We start from the raw sequence: 20,881 nt of genomic DNA, 5'->3' as shown, positions 1-20,881 counted from the left end.
CGTGCCTGATGTATGGGTTCTAAGTAGAACAATTCATGATGGTATCACACATGACGTGGAGGGTTCTGGGTTCGATTCCCAGTTCAAGATCCTACTCAGTGTTTCAACGGCTCAGTGTCGAAATGTACATGTACTAGTAAGGCCACTAAACTGATTTTTCTTCTTCTAACCCTAAACCCACTGTCCTAGACAGCCAACCCAGATAGCTCAGACAGCTCAGGGGTCAACTGGGGGGTGGGGGTGTACTCAACGACATTATCATGTTATGGGGTGACAAAAAAATATATAATGTGGTGGGAAAAAAGAGGTGGGGATGCCAGTGGCTGAGGTGTGTCCCCATGACAACATTCTTGAACCTTAACTGGGTATACAATATAAAAACATCTTAGTAAGCAGCCATTTGAAAATGCATTCCCTCCCTCCTCCCCACTCCCACCTCCACACATCTGATGAGTGAGTGAATTAATGGATCAGTTTAAAACAACAGACCCTAGTTTTTAAACACTGTGGCATAATTTTCTCTATTACGTCCACTGACTAATAACAAAAATCTACTCGACTACCAGCATCGGTGGTGTCGTGGTTAAGCCATCGCGGTACCGGCTCCCAGCCACAGCGAGTTTTTACGACTCAGTGAGTAGGTGTAAAGCCACTACACCCTCTTGTATATCACTAACCACTAACAATTAACAACTAACCCACTGTCCTGAACAGACAGCTCAGATAGCTGAGGTGTGTGCCCAGGGCAGCGTGCTTGAACCTTAATTGGATATAAGCACGAAAATAAGTTGAAATGAATGAATTGCCCACATACGCATTTTACGCAAATAAATTCTTATTCTTATTCTTATAACGTTGATGTATTTGAATTAAGTATAAGCTCTCATTCGTGAGATGTAGGTGGCCCTTAAGAGGGCCGTGTGAATTGTTGATTGCTTCCTGTAGGCCTGCCATCGGACATAAGGCCGGTAGGTACAGGGTTCGCAGCCAGGTACCGGCTCCCACTCAGAGCGAGTTTTAACGACTTAATGGGCAGGTGTAAAACCACTTCACCATCTTCTCATTCACTAACCACTAGCAACTAACAACTAACCCACTGTCCTGGACATACAGCCCATATAGCTGAGGTGTGTGTGCCCAGAATAGCGTGCTTGAACCTTAATTGGATACAAGCACGAAAATAAGTTGAAAATGAACTGAATCTATCCGACGTTTCATGCATTCAGTAAGGAAAAACTAAGTGTCATCATATTAAGTCCTGTGATATCGTTTTGAAGAAATTGTTTGTAGAGGATGGGATGGGGAGTGTGTGTGTGTGTGTGTGTGTGTGTGTGTGTGGGGGGGGGGGGGTTAGCTCCGTTGGGTGTTCGCTTGAGGTGCTTGTGTCGCAGAATGGAACCACGGGGGGGGGGGGGGTTAGCTCAGTTGGGTGTTCGCTTGAGGTGCTTGTGTCGCAGAATGGAACCACGGTGGGGGGGGGGGGGGGGGTAGCTCAGTTGGGTGTTCGCTTGAGGTGCTTGTGTCGCAGAATGGAACCACGGGGGGGGGGGGGGGTTAGCTCAGTTGGGTGTTCGCTTGAGGTGCTTGTGTCGCAGAATGGAACCACGGGGGGCGGGGGGGAGGGGGTTAGCTCAGTTGGGTGTTCGCTTGAGGTGCTTGTGTCGCAGAATGGACCTACCTCGGTGGATCCATTCAACTGATTGGCTTTTTTTTTTCTCGTTCCAACTAGTATTCCACAACTGGTCAAAGGCCCGTGATATGTGCTTTCATATCTATGGGGAAAGTGCATATAAAAGATCCCTTGCTGCATTAGGAAACATGTAGCGGGATTCCTCTGATGACTACGAGTCAGAATTACCCAATGTTTGACATCCAATAGCCGACGATTAATTAATCAATGTGCTCTGGTGGTGTCGTTAAACAAAACAAACTTCTTTCTTTCTTTTTCTGTGAGTTAACATGATGGTATGGTATGTATGCCAGTATGCTGAACAAATATAATTAACATGTATGGTATTATGAAACACTAAGAAAAATGTATTTCTTAATTGTTTACTTTGGTTCTCAAAGTGAAACACGCTGAATGTTTTTGGTTTTTAAAAAATAATAAATAATGTATTATTATATATGACCATAAACATAATTTATAATCAACAAATTTGCAATAGACAACGTTTTAGAAATACTTTTTAAATTATCTGGTTGCACTGCGACAAAAAATCTGCTAAAATAATTACATCCATTACATATTATATTTAACAGTTTTTGTCTATATATATTTGTCCATGTTCGTGTATTTTGTCTACAAGTTTGGCTTTTTAATTCATGTAGCACGTGCTACGTTTCCCGCGCTTTGGAGGGGGGGGGGGGGGCGCAATGATGTGTACAGTTATTTTCCCCAGGTCATTTCTCCCTCCCCGGTGTCCTCCCATTTTGCCTACAACCCACTTTGCCTAAACTCAGTTTGCCTACAGTAAGTTTGCCTACAACCCACTTTGCCTACACTCAGTTTGCCTACAACCCACTTTGCCTACACTCAGTTTGCCTACAGTCAGTTTTCCTACAACCCACTTTGCCTACACTTAGTTTGCCTACAGTCAGTTTTCCTACAACCCACTTTGCCTACACTCAGTTTGCCTACAGTCAGCTTGCCTACAACCCACTTTGCCTACACTTAGTTTGCCTACAACCCACTTTGCCTACACTTAGTTTGCCTACAGTCAGTTTGCCTACAGTCAGTTTGCCTACAGTCAGTTTGCCTACAACCCACTTTGCCTACACTTAGTTTGCCTACAACCCACTTTGCCTACACTTAGTTTGCCTACAACCCACTTTGCCTACACTTAGTTTGCCTACAACCCACTTTGCCTACACTTAGTTTGCCTACAACCCACTTTGCCTACACTCAGTTTGCCTACACTCAGTTTGCCTACAACCCACTTTGCCTACACTTAGTTTGCCTACAGTCAGTTTGCCTACACTCAGTTTGCCTACAACCCACTTTGCCTACACTCAGTTTGCCTACAACCCACTTTGCCTACACTTAGTTTGCCTACAACCCACTTTGCCTACACTTAGTTTGCCTACATCCCACTTTGCCTACACTCAGTTTGCCTACAACCCACGTTGCCTACACTCAGTTTGCCTACAACCCACTTTGCCTAGACTTAGTTTGCCTACAACCCACTTTGCCTACACTCAGTTTGCCTACAACTCACTTTGCCTACACTCAGTTTGCCTACACTCAGTTTGCCTACAACCCACTTTGCCTACACTTAGTTTGCCTACAGTCAGTTTGCCTACAACCCACTTTGCCTACACTCAGTTTGCCTACAGTCAGTTTTCCTACAACCCACTTTGCCTACACTCAGTTTGCCTACAGTCAGTTTTCCTACAACCCACTTTGCCTACACTCAGTTTGCCTACAGTCAGTTTGCCTACAACCCACTTTGCCTACAGTCAGTTTGCCTACAGTCAGTTTGCCTACACTCAGTTTGCCTACAACCCACTTTGCCTACACTCAGTTTGCCTACAACCCACTTTGCCTACAGTCAGTTTGCCTACACTCAGTTTGCCTACACTCAGTTTGCCTACAACCCACTTTGCCTACACTCAGTTTGCCTACACTTAGTTTGCCTACAACCCACTTTGCCTACACTCAGTTTGCCTACACTCAGTTTGCCTACAACCCACTTTGCCTACACTCAGTTTGCCTACACTCAGTTTGCCTACAACCCACTTTGCCTACACTCAGTTTGCCTACACTCAGTTTGCCTACACTCAGTTTGCCTACAACCCACTTTGCCTACACTTAGTTTGCCTACAGTTAGTTGGCCTACAACCCACTTTGCCTACACTCAGTTTGCCTACACTCAGTTTGCCTACAACCCACTTTGCCTACACTCAGTTTGCCTACACTCAGTTTGCCTACAACCCACTTTGCCTACACTCAGTTTGCCTACACTCAGTTTACCTACAACCCACTTTGCCTACACTCAGTGTGCCTACACTCAGTTTGCCTACAACCCACTTTGCCTACACTTAGTTTGCCTACAGTTAGTTTGCCTACAACCCACTTTGCCTACAGTCAGTTTGTCTACAGTCAGTTTGCCTACAACCCACTTTGCCTTCACTCAGTTTGCCTACAGTTAGTTTGCCTACAACCCACTTTGCCTACACTCAGTTTGCCTACAGTCAGTTTGCCTACACTCAGTTTGCCTACAACCCACTTTGCCTACACTCAGTTTGCCTACAGTTAGTTTGCCTACAACCCACTTTGCCTACACTCAGTTTGCCTACAGTCAGTTTGCCTACAACCCACTTTGCCTACACTCAGTTTGCCTACAGTCAGTTTGCCTACACTCAGTTTGCCTACAACCCACTTTGCCTTCACTCAGTATGAAAGGACGACATCCCCAGTTAAAAGTGAAACATTCCATGTATGGTCCCTATGTATAAAATAACATGACAAAATAATATGACAAACACATGTTTTATTATAAAAACGATTATTACACAACAAAAACGATTATTTTGAGACACAAAATAATAGGGATCATTCCACTATTAAAGAGACATTCCTGAGTTTGCTGCATTGTAAGATGTTTCCGAAAAATAAAATATTTTTATGATTAAACTTACATATTAAATACATTTTCTTGTTTAGAATATCAGCGTCTGTATATTCAATGTATTTCTGATCGTCTTAATATTTGTAAGAAGACAAAACTGGATTTTGTCTTCAAATAATTTCGTACGTACGAAAAAATATATTTTAGGAAATAAAATGAAATTTAACCTAGTAAAACATATTAGAACGATCAGAAACACATTTAATATACAGCCACTAATATTTTATGCAGAAAAATATATTTGAGATGTAATTACAATCGTTAAAAAGTCTCTGTTAGTCGATAACATCTTAAAAATTGCAGCAAACTCAGGATTGTCCCTTTAACTGGGGATGACACTTTTTCATACTGTTGGCAAACTGAGTGCAGGCATACTAGGTTGTAGGCAAAATGGGTGTAGGCAAAGTGGGTTGTAGGCAGAATGGGAGGGAACCGGATCCTTAAACCGGCTCTGGTTTTAACACCATCAACACTATTGCACCATTTGGTGCAGGGTGAATTCAATGCCCCTAAACAGGTCAGGTGATCACTAAAGTGACCCCAAAAGATGGGGCATATAAAAGATCCCTTTTATATGCACCATCCCACAGACAGGATAGGACATACCACGGCCTTTGATATACCAGTCGTGGTGCACTGGCTGTAACGAGAAATAGCCCAATGGGCCCACTGACAGGGATCGATCCTAGACCGACCTAACATCAGTCGAGCGCTTTACAACTGGACTATTTCCCGCATCTTGTACACAGATAGTGTACATGTTAAACGATGACAGAGATACATTATATATATGTGCGCAGAAATTAAAACTTCAACCGATGAATCATTTCCGCAGCCTTAAACCCTCCTTTATTGCGGTCACATAATTATATAATTACGCCAAATGAAATTATCCTATCACGTGGACATAAATAATGTTCTTATCAAAGCAGACGCGTTGATTGATTGATAACAACGTTACAATGCCACGAATTTCACAGCGGGGTTATAATAGAAAGTCTCGGTTGGCGTCCCGTAAAATTGGGGTCATCCGAAAGACACGTCCTAAAAACTTGTCAATCGTTTCATCAAATTAAATTAACGTCATTCACATTCCAACTGATGTATGCGGACAGCTTGACACAGTTTTGCGTCGAGAAGTCAGTGTTTTTATCAGGCCCCATAGCTTATTTCACCTGTTGGACGCTGCCAAGAAGGGGAGAGAAGTCGACTATGGTATTGTTCAGTGCGAGAAAAAGGTAAATAACTTGCAGGCGGTACTGGCCTGAGTTAGTAAGACTTACCCGCGACTAACAGCCAGGTTTGTTTACACCTGAATCATTCCTTGTGCAATGTCGAAGGGAGGAGGGCCGGTGTTCATAACACTACGGCGAGAAGACTCGAACCCGGGGGACGGGACGGTCAACATACACCTCAGGAGGAAGAACACGAGTACGCCGTGGGGCTTTCGAATACAAGGGGGTCGGGATCAAGGTGTATGTCTTCATATACAAAAGGTAAGACATTTATGTTTTCTTTCATTAATTTTTTAATTTTTATTTGTATGAATGATTAATGAATGCAAATTGTTTCGATACTATTATTAATTTTTTAATATAGTTTTGTTACAAAAGGAATTATTATCAGAATAATTATCACCATAATTATTTTTTATCATCATTATCATCATCATCATCATCATCATCATCATCATCATAAACAGCGGTAACTTACTTAATATGTCTGACCAGATGACTAAAAACTGACATATAAATCTGTCATATATTATATATCTTAGTTTTTAGTCATGTAGTCAGTTAAAAACGTTTTTGTTGAACGACACCACCAGAGCACATTGATTTACTAATCATCGGCTGTTGGATGTCAAACATTAGTTTTTTTCTGACATAATATAGTCTTAGAAAGAAAACCCGCTACATTTTCTTCATTAGTAGCAAAGGATATTTTATATGTATTTTCGCCCACACAGGATAGCCAATATCACACCATTTGTTATACCAGTCGTGGCGCACTGTCTGGAACGAGAAACGGCCCAATTGGCCCACCGACAGGGATCGATCCCAGACCGATTCGTACCAGGCGAACGTTTTACCATTGGGCTACGTCCCGCTCCCTCGTCTTATAGAAAAACAAAATTATCAAGATGCATCTTTTCCATTGATTTATATATAAAAGAAAACGTTTATAATGACACGTATTGGCTCTCCATTCAGAGAGCCTTGGCCTAATTTCAGCCTAATTACAACCCCCCCCCCCCCCCACACAAACAAAAACCCAACAACGAACAACAACAACACAACAAGGTCGAATTATTGTCTATTTTATTATACCCGTTTAAATATCCAAATGTATACTACTTCCTTTCTGAATTTGCAAGCGCCCCCCTACACCATCCTATATCCGCCGCTCGTTCACTAATATGAAACGGTTCCGGATCATCAGCGGTTCCATGTAGAAAATGTGTTAGCTTCGCACAATCAAAACGGGATGTACGTTATCTCAGTGGTATGGCACTCGTGGGTTATGTGATAGTTTGTAGAATAGACTCCTCACTGGATATACGTGTGTGTGTGTGTGTGTGTGTGTGTGTGTGTGTGTGTGTGTGTATCCCAACACCACCCACTCACTGGCATAGCCAAGGGGGCATGGGGTCATGCCCCCATCACACATTTTTTTGCCACCACTATCACAATATGCGTAAAAGAACGTAGAGTGTTTACCCCTCCCTATCCCCACTCCAGTGCAAAAATATTGGCTACGCCACTGCACTCATACCCTATCAACCAAGTGCTGCACTATATGTCTGTGTGGTAAAGCGCTCGCTTGATGCGCGGTCGGATTGGGATCGATCCCCGTCGGTGGGCCCATTGGACTGTTTCTCGTCCCAGCCAGTGCACCACGACTGGTATATCAAAGGCCGTGGTATGTACTATCCTGCCTGTGGGATGTTTCATATAAAAAATCCCTTGCTACTAATGGAAAAATGTATCAGGTTTCCTCTCGAAGAATATGTCAAAATTACCACATTTTTGACATCCAATAGCCGATGATTAATAAATCAATGAGCTCTAGTGGTGTCGTTAAACAAAACAAATTTTAACTTTCTTTCCCTTAAACAAAATAAATAACAGCACAGACGTGAGTGTTAATAAATTATTAATATGTGGTAATGATATGTATTGATGATGATGACGATGAAGATGATGATGATGATAAAAACATTTGCTTAAATAATGATTATTATAACGTACACTCCCTGCACTTGTAGTAGAAGTGTGTTATTAATTAGGGCTGTATTCTAGATTCAGTTTAGCCGCAGGCAAGTAGTATATGAAAGCAACACACTATCGTTGGTAAATTATACATGTTGCACTGTTAGTTCAAGTTCGGCCTCGGTGGCGTCGTGGTTATGCCATCGGTCTACAGGCAGGTACTGGGTTCGGATCACAGTCGAGGCATGGGATTTTTAATCCAGATACCGACTCCAAACCCTGAGTGAGTGCTCCGCAAGGCTCAATGGGTAGGTGTAAACCACTTGCACCGATCAGTGATCCATAACTGGTTCAACAAAGGCCATGGTTTGTGCTATCCTGCCTGTGGGAAGTGCAAATAAAAGACCCCTTGCTGCCGGTCGTAAAAGAGTAGCCTCAGTGTGCTCTAGTGGCGTCGTTAAATAAAACAAACTTTACTTTTTACTGTTGGTTGAATTTACGTATTCGATGCGAACACCCTTCCCCAGTCTGCTATCCACTGTCTTGCAAATTAAATGCTGGGACATCAAAGACCGTGGCATGTGCTACCCTGTCTGTGGGGGAAAAAAAGAAGTGTGTTTTGTTTAACGACACCACTAGAGCACATTGATTTATTAATCATCGGCTATTGGATGTCACACATTTGGTAATTCTGACATAGCGTAACCTCGCTACATTTTTCCATTAGTAGTATGATATTTTTTTTATACAGAATCCCACAGACAGGATACCACATAAAACGGCCTTTGATATACCAGTCGTAGTAAATTGGCTGGAACGAGAAATAGCCAAATGGGCCCACCAACGGAACCCGATCGTAGACCGACCGCGCATCATGCGTCTCGCCCTTGAAATCACTTTATGACATGGAAGGAAGGAAAATGGTTTGACGTGCACATTCAGAGCAAGCTGTTGTAGCGCACGCCTGTCCTGGGCACAAGTACCGGCCTCAGCCGGTTCCTCCGTCCAGGACAGGAAAGGTTTGGGGTGGGTGAAGGAGGGACCACCTGCACTATGTCCAATCTCATGTTAATAGATCTGACATTAGCCAGCGTCATTTCTTATTTATCTGTAGACTACGACCACGCTTATGCCTACAGTGTTTTGATTGGTTGGATATATTGGCGGATCCAGAGTGAGGAGTACATTGGTCCCGTGACATCCTCGGCTTGTTTGAAATGCCCTTTTTAATGACTTTTATTTTTTAATTTATCGCCCACAATATACAACACTAAATTAACATGAAAACGCGTCTTTTAGCATCTTTATTTCCAAATGTTCTGGGATGTATGCCCCCAAACCCCTGTACAGATCTCGTTCCCTTTCGGAGCTCGGCTCATTTGCCCTCAATAAACTTAAATTGCCCTTTTAGAATTTTGCGACCCCTTTACAAAATCCTGGATCCGCCCATGGGATATAAGGTCGTCTGCACTCATGATTACATTAACGAGCTACTCTCGGCATACTAAGTTCAAAACTATACGTAGCTCCCCTTTATATTTTGGTGAACCGTTCAAAAATGCGCCCAATTTCCTTCATAGAAACTGCGCAACTTTCCTTTAGATTTAATCCTACGGGACATTTAAAATTCCATAGCACCAGAACTACCCCCCCCCCCCCCCCCCTCTACCGACTCCGGTCGGGCTGCTGGTGATCCCTTGCTCCTGCCAGTGCGGGCGGTCCCCTCTCCCAACCACCCCATCCCTCTTCCTGTCCTGGACAGAGGAGCTGGCTTATGTCAGGTTTGCGCTACAACAGCTTGCTCTGAATGTGCACGTAAAATCCTATGACCTGACCTGACCATGATTACATACATTTGCTTTGATCAGATCTGGCGGAGACCTAGAGTGTGAGTGACCAGTAAGATTTGATTTTACTTCGATTGAAAGTTCATATTTTATTATTTATGTAGTATCTAAGAAGCAACGAGCGAGACGTAGCCCAGTGGTAAAGCGCTCACTTGATGCGCGGTCGGTCCGGGATCGATCCCCATTTGGGCTATTTCTCGTTCCAGACTATGACTGATATATCAACGGCTGTGGTATGTGCTATCCTGTCTGTGTGATGGTGCATATAAAAGACGCCTTGCTACTAACGAAAAATGTACCATGTTTCCTCTCTAAGATTATAATATTATTATGTCAAAATTACCAAATGTTTGATATCCAGAAGTTGATGATTAATAAATCAATTTGCTCTAGTGGTGTCGTTAAACAAAACAAACTTTGAACTGACAAGCAATCTTAGGTCAGGTCATGTCAGGTCATAGGTTTTAACATGTACGTTCAGAACAAGCTGTTGTAGCACACGCCTGTCATGGGCATAGGTGTTGACTTTGGCCGTCTCCTCCATTCAGGACAGGAAAACGTTTGGGGGTGGGGATGCGAGAGGGGGGTCGTCCGCGCTGACATGTGCAAGGGAGCACAAGCATCACAACCAGGGTCGGTAGCAGACGAGGGTTGGGTTTGGTGCTATTGAATTTGTAAATGTCCTGCAGGATTAAAGCCAAATAGAAAATGTTGCGCAATTTCTTTCAAAGGTAATTTTGACGCATATTTTAAAATGGTTCATCAAAATTGAAAAAGAAAGTCTTGGTATTCATGTATGTTTATATACTTCATCCAAGCACATTGCCAACTGAATTAACTTTGAAGCTAGCCTTCTTTATTTTAACCCTTACTGGTTTACATCTCACCAGTGTTTGTTTATTCTTCCGAGGATGTTGGTTTTATACTGACGAAACGTCGAATATTTAGCCATACACCAGGGCCTAGATTTTCGAAGCTATCTTAGCGCTACGATATCGTAAAACCGTCGTAGGGTATAGCATGCGTCGTTGTGAAGTCATAGCTTACGACGGTTTGACGATATCGTAGCGCTAAGATAGCTTCGAAATCTCTAGCCTGGACATTAATTAAGCACCGCCTAGTTTTGACCATATAACTTGTACTTCACAAGTAATTGCAGGGGCGGATCTGGCGTGGGGGGGGGGGGGGCAGAGGACCAGCCCCCCCTAAATTTTGCGACAGTTATAATTTTATTATAGACCTATATTAATTTTCACCCCTCCAAACCTCCCCTCAAAGTTCCCTTGTATGCTTTTATGAACATTCTCTGTAACACTGTAGGATAACACTTCCATTTTAAGGTGGTTTTAGTGGAAACGTTTTTGTTTTTTTTGTTAAAATTAACAACTATATTATACGTTCGCCTGCAGTATTTTATAGCCGCTGAGAAAGTTGATAATTGTAAATGTTAAAAGCATTTTCTATTGATGGAAAAATGTATCGGGTTTCTTGTCAAAATTACCCGATGTTTGACATCCAATAGTCAATGATTAATAAATCGATGCGCTTTAGTGGTGTCGTTAAACCATTTTCAAACATATGTGTAAAAAGGTTTGTTTTGTTTAACGACACCACTAGAGCACATTGAATTATTAATCATCGGCTACTGTATGTCAAACATTTGGTAATTTAACATATAGTCATATAGAGGAAACCCGCTACTTTTTTAGTAGTAGCAAGGGATCTTTTATATGCGCCATCTCATTGACAGGATAGCGCATACCACGGTCTTTGATGTACCAGTAGTGGTGTACTGGCTGGAGCGAGAAATAGACCAATGGGCCCAAACGAACCGCGCATCAAGCGAGCGCTTTACCACCCGCCCATTGCGTATGATAAATATGGAAGTAAACATAGCTTTGAAAACATGTTTTTATGTTTTTCACTGCGTTTAAGTAGGTAAAACTTTAACATATGTCATATATATTAACCTACAAAGTTCCTCGGAGACTTCATCAAATGTGTTTATTGCATCCAGAAGCAGGTATATGTATTGGTTCCAATGCACCAATTCAAATCATATTGCCGATAATGTTAACGTTTACTAATAAAACTGATATAAGCAGCGTATCAACACACCCAGGCAGAATACCAATAAAACGTGTGGAACCTCACATTTAATCTACCTGTAAGAAAATAGGGGTCACATTCCATTTAAGAGATTTAATTAATGGGTTTTTTTATTAGTAACCCTAATGTTTGCTGAAAATCGCAGGTACACTTTTGGGGATACCTTGCACACGTTTCAACCTCTTGTATATACTGTATAACAGCCGTATAACAAATAAAAAGTGTATTTGTTTATTGGCAGTGGATATAAATAGTATTTGCACAAATGATGAATGCCACATATCATGTCCAATCAGAACGGCAGCTGTTTTTACTCCATACATATTGGATAAAGTGCATCTCCTAACTTGGAGAACGTTTTCTTTGGTACAGTTTTGTTTTGTTTAACGACACCACTAGAACACATTGCTTTATAAATCATGGGCTATTTAATGTCAAACATTTGGTAATTCTGACATAATAGTCTTAGAGAGGAAACTCGCTACATGTTTTCCATTAGTAGCAAAGGATCTTTTATATGCACCATCCCATATATAAGATAACACATACCACGGCCTTTGATATACCAGTCGTGGTGCACTGACTGTGATCAACAATAGCCTAATTGGGCCCACCAATGGGGATCGATCCTAGACCGACCGCGTATCAGGCGAACGCTTTACCACTGGGTTACGTCCCTCCCTCTTTGGTGCAATGCAACCTATACAGCGATCTGGTTCCGATCAGTTCGCTCACACTTCCGACATCTACAGCACAGCAACGCTGCCACTCGGCAGAAAACCCCAAGGTCGAAATACTAGCCTGGCAATACTGGTGCTCTTTAGTATTTACCAGTATTACTGTAGTATATCATGTTATAAACATCTTGGTACGAAAAGAAATTTGTCCAGTTAAGAAGGGTATCGGTTTGCACTGTGCCAAATTAGGGTGCCTGTCGTTCCTTGTCATCGTTAACTGGCGTGCACCTTGTGTAACTCATAAATCAAGGAACTGCACACTATCACGAATACAAATTCTCTTGGGTTGTGTGGGTTCGATAATAAGTAGGTTTTCGGAAATGCTGTAACGTAATGTTTATCTTTTGCATGTGGAAGCACACGTGTGTTCTTTTGCATGCAAAGCCACACGTGTGTTCTTTTGCATGCAAAGCCACACGTGACTTTTACTACACAAAACAAATGGTCCACGTACGGATTGGCATTTAGAGTTTGGTAACAGTCCAGTATGAAACTACATGGCGATACCCAGTGGGAGCGGGGAGGGGGCACTCACCCTCCTCCAAGATAAAATAAAAAGTCTATGAAAAAGAAATGTCCTTTTACTTTAAAAGGTCCATATGTTTTCTAGCTATAGAAAATATTCAATTACTGCGCCTTGGTTCATTGGTTCTAATGCCGATTCATATATTCTACTGCTCGCTCGACCCCCCCACCCCCACCCCCCACCCTACCCCAGTTATTTTGAGGCTAGATACAACCCTGGATTCGAACTTACTGCCACGTCGATTTGGATGTTTCTGTCTGTAGGTCTGACATGACCCATTGCCAACACATTTTCGTCGTTAGTTTAACGATGATTTCATTTGTCGAATGAAAGGTCACCGGAGCACGAGCAAAATTTGGCGTCCATATTGGCATTTGAATATACATCGGAAGCGGGCGTGAAAGGCAGTGGGCACTGTTAATATAATTCTGAAAATAATACTTTGCTCCCCTCACCCGTAGTAGAAAATCAAATTAATTTCTAAAAATAAATAAGAAGATAATATTTTGCACATTTTTAGGTTGTATAGTTGCTGGAAAATGTGTAGTGGATTAAACAATGAAAATATATTTCATATTCAATATGTGTGAATAAATTATTAAATTTCAAACAGAAAACTAAGTTTTAAATGGAATAGCACACGGATAGGTGTCAATAAATTGTTTCGAGTGAAAAACTGAAATAAAATAACATAAACAATGTTGTTAGAGGACAAAATATTTTTAAATTGCAATTGGTAACTGATAATTATAATTAAATTGTTTTGGGCATAGGCATACAAAACGGTTATGGGGGAAAGAAGGAAGGAAATGTTTTATTTAACGGCGCACTCAACATATTTTATTTACGGTTATATGGCGTCAGACATATGGTTAAGGACCACACAGATATTGAGAGAGGAAACCTGCTGTCGCCACTGTATGGGCTACTCTTTTTCGATTAGCAGCAAGCGATCTGTTATATGCGCCATCCCGCAGATAGGGTAGTACATACCACGGCCTTTGGCTCATGAATGGGAAGTTCATTCTTAGGGGAATTCGGGGGCATTTTCTTCTCTTTTGTGCATTTTGGTGTGTGTTTTTTGTTTTGTTTTTTGTTTTGTTTTTTGTTTTTGTGGGGTTTGTTTTTGGTGGGGTTTTTTTTGTGGATTTTTTTGGGGGATAGGGGTAGGGGTAGGAGCTCCCTTTTCTGTTGTTTTACTCTTTTCTCTTCTAAACGCAGTATTGCTTGTAGTTGTTGGAACCTACTGGTGAAGATTTCTTAGTACCGATTTGCTTTTCAGCATACTGGATGTGAACGAGGACAGTAGTAAATGTAGGTCATGAAAGTCGATAACGCACACCGCGTCAGGGTCATAATGCATTCCATTTGTTATTGTCAGTAACTCGTTTCTGTACACTATCAACAGCCTACCTCAGACACAGATATATGTCGTATTTATACGAAACATCGTGATATCAGCATGGAATGGGGAAGGTTTGTGGAGTGGCTGGGCCCAATTTCACAAAACATCGTAAGCCTAGTTTTGCACGTAATCGTAAATCTACGACTAAAGCACAATTCTTATTACTATTATAGTTCAACAATTTAAAATATAGTTAGAAGAACACATATTTCATTTTCGTTTGTCTTTAAAATACTCTAGTTTCCGTTATGATGTCATTTTCTTAATGAAATTGATGCCAAACACGTGCAAACGCATGACCGGTATAACGGCTAGTAGCAGACGTAAACTTACGATATTTAGTGAAATGGGCCTGGGCCCGATAACACAAAGCACTCGTAACACTTACGTCAGACGTACGCCGCACATTATGTATGGTGTACGTCTGACGTAAGTGCTACGAGTGCTTTATGTTACCGGGCCCTGGATTCTAAAGGGGGTCGCGACTTTGTAATCTGGAAATACCTCGAGGAACCCTGGGTGTAGATATTGTTCTCCCTGCTATACTGTATAAGTAGCTTTTGTTTAGTAACGAGAGAGAGAGAGAGAGAGAGAGAGAGAGAGAGAGAGAGAGAGAGAGAGAGAGAGAGAGAGAGAGAGAGAGAGAGAGAGAGAGAGAGAGAGAGAGAGAGAGAGAGACACAAACAGAGACAGATACAGACAGATAGATAGAGAGGCAGAGATACGGATACAAGACAGACAGAGAGACGGAAAGAGAGACAGACAGACGGACAGACTATAGTGCTGTCGGAAATAGAATAACAATTATTTTTGTCGATTATTTCTTACATATTAAACAGACAAGTAAATATTTTGTAAATATATATTTAATTATAGTCTACCTAATTTAGCATTTACTTGTTTTGGCTCTCATTGATGTTCAAGGTGGTGTTTACTCTTGAAATTAAAAGAAATACGTCAGTAAACAGGTGATTTGTGAACTTTATTGGAACACACTATAACAAAGTTTGGTCAACATATGTCAATTTCATTGCTGTTACAATATGTGAGGGACCGTTTCTGATTATGGTTTACCCCTATTCCTCTCCAAAACAAAATATTTATAGACATTTATAAGTAACTTTTGAGCAAAACTGTCAAGAACCATTTTGAGTTTGTGATCTATTTTCCGGTATTAAAGGTGCTATCTCAAAGTTGCATAATGACAGCTATTGCAAATCATGTTTTTATTAAATTGACTTAACTTGACACAGTTGTGACAATGTGTGCATCACTGTTTTAAGAGTGATTCATGGTTGCATGCTATCACAACTGTCTCGATTGGATGGTCACGGAGCTATGTCTTGTGCAGCTTTGTATTTTGTCAAATCAGTTTGGTTTAGATTTGTGAAACCAGTTGTGGAGTGGCAGTCCTCCAACAAAGTGATTGGAAAGGATGTAAAGTCCTGGCAAGTGGCTGTCCTCCTATGGACAAAGTATTGGATAATGATCTAGAAGCAGTCACGACATATGAAAATACTTTTGGGACTCTGTTGGACTTTGGCTTATGTAGGGGCCGAACGCAGCCGAGTGGAAAAACACTCGCCTGATACGCGGCCGATCTAGGATCTAAGATCGATCCCCGTTGCTGACCCACTGGGTTATCTCTTTTACTGTTTTGGACTTACCATAGTTTGACCCCCAATAGCCAATGTATTTTTCGTGCTGGGGTGTCGTTAAACATCTATTCTATTCTATTCTATTCTATTCTGTTCGTTGCAGCCAGCCCATCACGACTGGTATATCAAAGGCCATTGTATGTGCCATCCTGTCTGTAGGATGGTGCATATAAAATCCTTTTCTACTAATGGAAAAATGTAACTGTTTCGTAGATTCTGAGCTCTTTGATTGTGTAGTCTTCATAAAGTAGATTCTGTGATAGCAGACCCCAGTGGGGGAAAACCTTTATTTTCTGTAAATATTTGTAGCAAGCTGAGCCACATGAAGTCGATCACAGAGAGTAAATAACATGTTTAGGCCGTTGTTCCGTTAATGAATGTTTGGGTTGTTTCATATTCCATGTGGTGTATACTCTCCCCTTTGTGAAAAAAAAAATTGTTATAGGCCTTAAAACAAGATGTACTTCTTTTTTTATAATACGGAAGGAAGGGGATGTTTTATTTAAAAAGATACTGAGAGAGGAAATCCGCTGTCGCCACTTCATGGGCTACTCTTTTTGATTAGCAGCAAGGTTTTTTTTATATGCACCATTCCACAGACAGGATAACACATACCACGGCCTTTGATATACCAGTCGTGGTGCACTGGCTGGAACGAGAAATAGCCCAATCTATAATACGGTGACTGGGTGTATTTCAGCGGTAGAACGCTCGCCTGTGGTATGATGTGTTGCAGGGTCGATCGTTCTATCTGGACTCTGTGTTTTCTTCTGTTATTATCTGTGTGGTCTATAATAATATTATTATGTCCGACACCATATCACCGTAAATAAAAAAGGTGCCGAGAGCATCATTAAATAAAGCAGTTTCTCTTTTTCTTTCTTCTGCGGAGATAAAATTTTGGCAACAAATATTGTTTTCTCCGTGTGATTAGCGTGTAGGTCGGTCTGTGCACTTACATATTAATGTGGCAGCTGCTAACCATTAAATATGTTCGACGCATGGCTGGCAACCCATTGGTAGTGTCAGGCTGTCAGCATTCTCGTTTACATTGGAAAGAAAAGGAATGTCTGTTTAACGATACTCCCCAGAACATTTTAAATTTCGGCTTCTGCATGATAATTGCGACGTGGTTGACATAACATCTGCAGAATGGTTGAAACTGGAAACTGAAAAAATGGGTTCACCCACCGATGGGGTGGGTGTAACTTGAGTGTCCTCTAACCCTTTCCTGCTTATATTTTAACTCAATATATAAAAAAAAAGTCAGGGCTAGAGAATGCTCGAGCTAGGGTGGGTGTAGTTCGAAAGCTAGACGGACATTTGGACGGTTATGGTCGCTCTCTCAGCCGGATATATCTCTAAAGCGAAAACACAGAATGGCTGCCTACCACACGGTAGTTAAACGATTCCTGTTCTAATACAACAATACTCCTATGTTTGGCGCTAAATACCTTTACACTGATCACTTCCGAGTTCGTCGATAACAAATATTTCACATACTACACATTACTACACAAACTACACGAGGAAACTGACAGCTGCGCACCCCCTTTCAATAATGTTCCGGTTAAATACGTAGGAGCTGAGGGATTGCTTTCTGTAGTGCGTATTAGTGGTTACTATGTGAAATATGTCTTATCAGCTAACTCGAAAATTATCAATGTAAAGGTATTTAGCGTCAATCATAGGATTATTGTTGTATTAGAGCCGAAATCTTTGACTACCGTTTTGTAGTCAGCCATTCCATGTTTTCGCTATATAATAATCTCTGACTGAGAGAGCGATCGTAACCGTCCAAATTTCCGTCTAGCTCTCGAACGGAAGTTAGTTTGTTTTGTTTAACGACTCCACTAGAGCACATTGATTACTTAATCATCGGCTAATGGATTTGGTAATTCGTTAAAGGAAACCCGTTACATTTTCTTAATGCAGCAAGAGATCTTTTAAATGCACTTTCCAACAGACAGGAAAGCACATACCTCAACCTTTTGACCAGTTGTGGTGCACTGGTTGGCACGAAAAAAAAACCCCAAATCAGTTGAATGGATCCACTGACGTGATTCATGATAATGACTATAGAGCTTGGTGCATGTATAGACATTTCCTTTCGGTTTCCACGCTAATGCTGATGTATAGCTTCTGTACTCTTGACTTCAGTGTACCTGCCTCGGTGGTTAGGCCATCGGTCTACAGGCTGGTAGGTACTGGGTTCGGATCCCAGTCGAGGCATGGCATTTTTAATCCAGATACCGACTCCAAACCCTGAGTGAGTGCTCCGCAAGGCTCAATGGGTAGGTGTAAACCACTTGCACCGACCAGTGATCCATAACTGGTTCCACAAAGGCCATGGTTTGTGATATCCTGCCTGTGGGAAGCGCAAATAAAAGATCCCTTGCTGTTAATCGGAAAGAGTAGCCCATGTAGTGGCGACAGCGGGTTTCCTCTCAAAATATGTGTGGTCCTTAACCATATGTCTGAGCCATATAACCGTAAATAAAATGTGTTGAGTGCGTCGTTAAATAAAACATTTCTTTCTTTCTGACTTCAGTGTTTGAGTTTGGTGTTTTCCTTCTCTTAGGAGAGTATCCTTACTAGGATTCTGAGCCTCTCCAGCCCAGTTTTGATTTTTGAGTTTCTTCTCCTAGACAGTTGTCTTTCTTGACTCATGTCCTCTGTCTGTCCGATCCATATTAGTCTAGTCTCTACCCTTTGACCAGTCCAGCTTGAGTGACCCTACCAGGAGCTGATGCTCCAGCTGGCATAGCTCTCCGAGCCATTGAGACATGCAAGCTACCTCACTACGTCAGGGAATGGACCATGAGATAGACCGACGTGATTCGATCCAGCGATATACTATGTACCTCAAGCGATCACTCAAGTACTCGAGTTAGGGTGGGTGGGGTAATCGTACTGTTTCTACAGTCTATCGCATATCAAGCGAGAACCAAACCCCACTTCTCTCATTCAGTTGAAATGTGGATGACCCTGGATTTTAGCCGGTTACTGGTGTCAAGTTATTATTGCCTGTCAGCTAGGTTTCTAGTGCCTCATTTCTGTGATTAACAGCCATTTTAACATCTATTTCACTTTCTATATTTTCATAATCACCTGCATGTGGCCTTCAAAACAGGAACCTTGATGTCCTAAACCTATAAATCGCAACTGGTTTTCATGTTCACGCGTCTTACTCTGCTAGTAATTATTTTGTACTCCCTATAGGCTGCACCCCACAAAATAAAAACCAAACAAACAACAACAAAAACAAAACAAAACACGGGGCGAGACGTAGCCCAGTGGTAAAGCGCTCGATTGATGCGCGGTCGGTTTGGGATCGATCACCGTCAGTGGGACCATTGGGCTATTTCTCGCTCCAGCCAGTGCACCACGACTGATACATCATAGGTCGTGGTATGTGCTATCCTGTCTATGGGATTGTGCATATAAAAGATCCTTTGCTGCTAATAAAAAAGATTAGCCCATGAAGTGGCGACAGCGGGTTGTCCTCCCTCAATATATGTGTGGTCCTTAATCATATGTCCGACGCCATATAACCGTAAATAAAATCTATTGAGTATGCGTCGTTAAATAAAATATCCCCCCCCCCCCCCCCCCAAAAAAAAAAAAAAAAAAAAAAAAAAAAGTGTATATAAAACAAAACAAATACAATTTATATTACCAACCAGTAAAATAACAGCCCGCCTCTTTGTTTTAAGGCAACATCACACGATACGAGTGCCTCGCACGAGAACAGCCACGAGACTAGCCGGTTTCGACACGACAACCGTTACGATTTCATCGGTTTGCTATGAAATTGGTTATTTATCGTACTAGACACTCGTACCGTGTGGCGTCGCCTTAGTTCTCGATGTTTTGTGGAACGCGCTTTCCGAACTACTACTATCACGAGAAAAGTTAAAGTTTGTTTTGTTTAAAGACATCACTAGAGCAGATGATTAGAAGTCAAACATCTGGTAATTCTGACATGTACTCTTCAGAGGAAATGTGCCAAAGACAGGACAGCAAAATATCATGACTGTTGATATACCAGTCGTGAAGCACTGGTTGGGTCGGGAAAAACACAATCCATGACTAGGTTCATCGATTCTAGCATCCAATCGACTCATGTAAACGCTCTACCTGACTGAATTACTTGAGAACGATCAGAAACAAACTGGATTTAGCAACGACAAAATTCCCGATTTAAACGAGGCGATATAAGTAATAATTATGTAATTCAGTGGTTCAGATATTTTACACTTCCTGAAAACTAGGGTCAATGTTTATAAAGAAAATTAAAGCTAAACTGTATACTCCACAAAATTAATTAAAGGCCAGTAGTTTTTTGGGGGGTCGATTTTTGTTCGTGTTATATTATGCTTGCAAGTTTTGGTTGATTTATCCGTATTTCAGTCCTTGGTTTTTGAAAATTATTGTCGAGTGGAAAATTGCACACCTCAATATGCTAAGGCGAGTTAAAAATCACTCTCTAAAATAAATAAAATAGGCAGTTTAGATCCTATTGGAGTTTGACTGGTACGTCTACAAAATTGTCTATTAAACCAGTATTTTTCGATTTGTTCAACAAAGAGAAATACCAGTTTAACGACTGCATGGAAGCCACTGCAATGTTTTTATTGTTTTAATAAAAGGATCTTCCTATCAGCTAAATGAGCTATGAAAACTGCAGATTTTTGTAAACAGTGGAAATAAATATACCGGTACCCATCTATTTTACGTGCGCCGTTTGTTGAGT

The 20,881-nt window shown here is 41.4% G+C and overlaps 1 protein-coding gene across 2 annotated transcripts in view; it reads left to right on the top strand.

The window, feature by feature from the left end:
* The first annotated feature begins 5,634 nt into the window (after positions 1 to 5,634).
* The window catches only part of LOC121379871 (PDZ and LIM domain protein 2-like), a 40,570-nt gene continuing 25,323 nt past the window's right edge, over positions 5,635 to 20,881 (top strand). The window contains exon 1 of one of the 2 annotated variants that reach the window (XM_041508531.1): positions 5,635 to 6,127. In XM_041508531.1, coding sequence (XP_041364465.1) covers positions 5,963 to 6,127 — 165 coding nt within the window. In that variant the 5' untranslated portion in view covers positions 5,635 to 5,962. The remainder of the gene's footprint in view (positions 6,128 to 20,881) is intronic. The other variant, XM_041508530.1, reaches the window with a different exon arrangement.

This window comes from Gigantopelta aegis, chromosome 8 (assembly GCF_016097555.1).
Source record: "Gigantopelta aegis isolate Gae_Host chromosome 8, Gae_host_genome, whole genome shotgun sequence".
Lineage (NCBI taxonomy): Eukaryota > Metazoa > Mollusca > Gastropoda > Neomphalida > Peltospiridae > Gigantopelta > Gigantopelta aegis.
The sequence above is the reverse complement of the archived record's forward strand: the minus strand, read 5'-3'. Positions and strand labels throughout refer to the sequence as shown.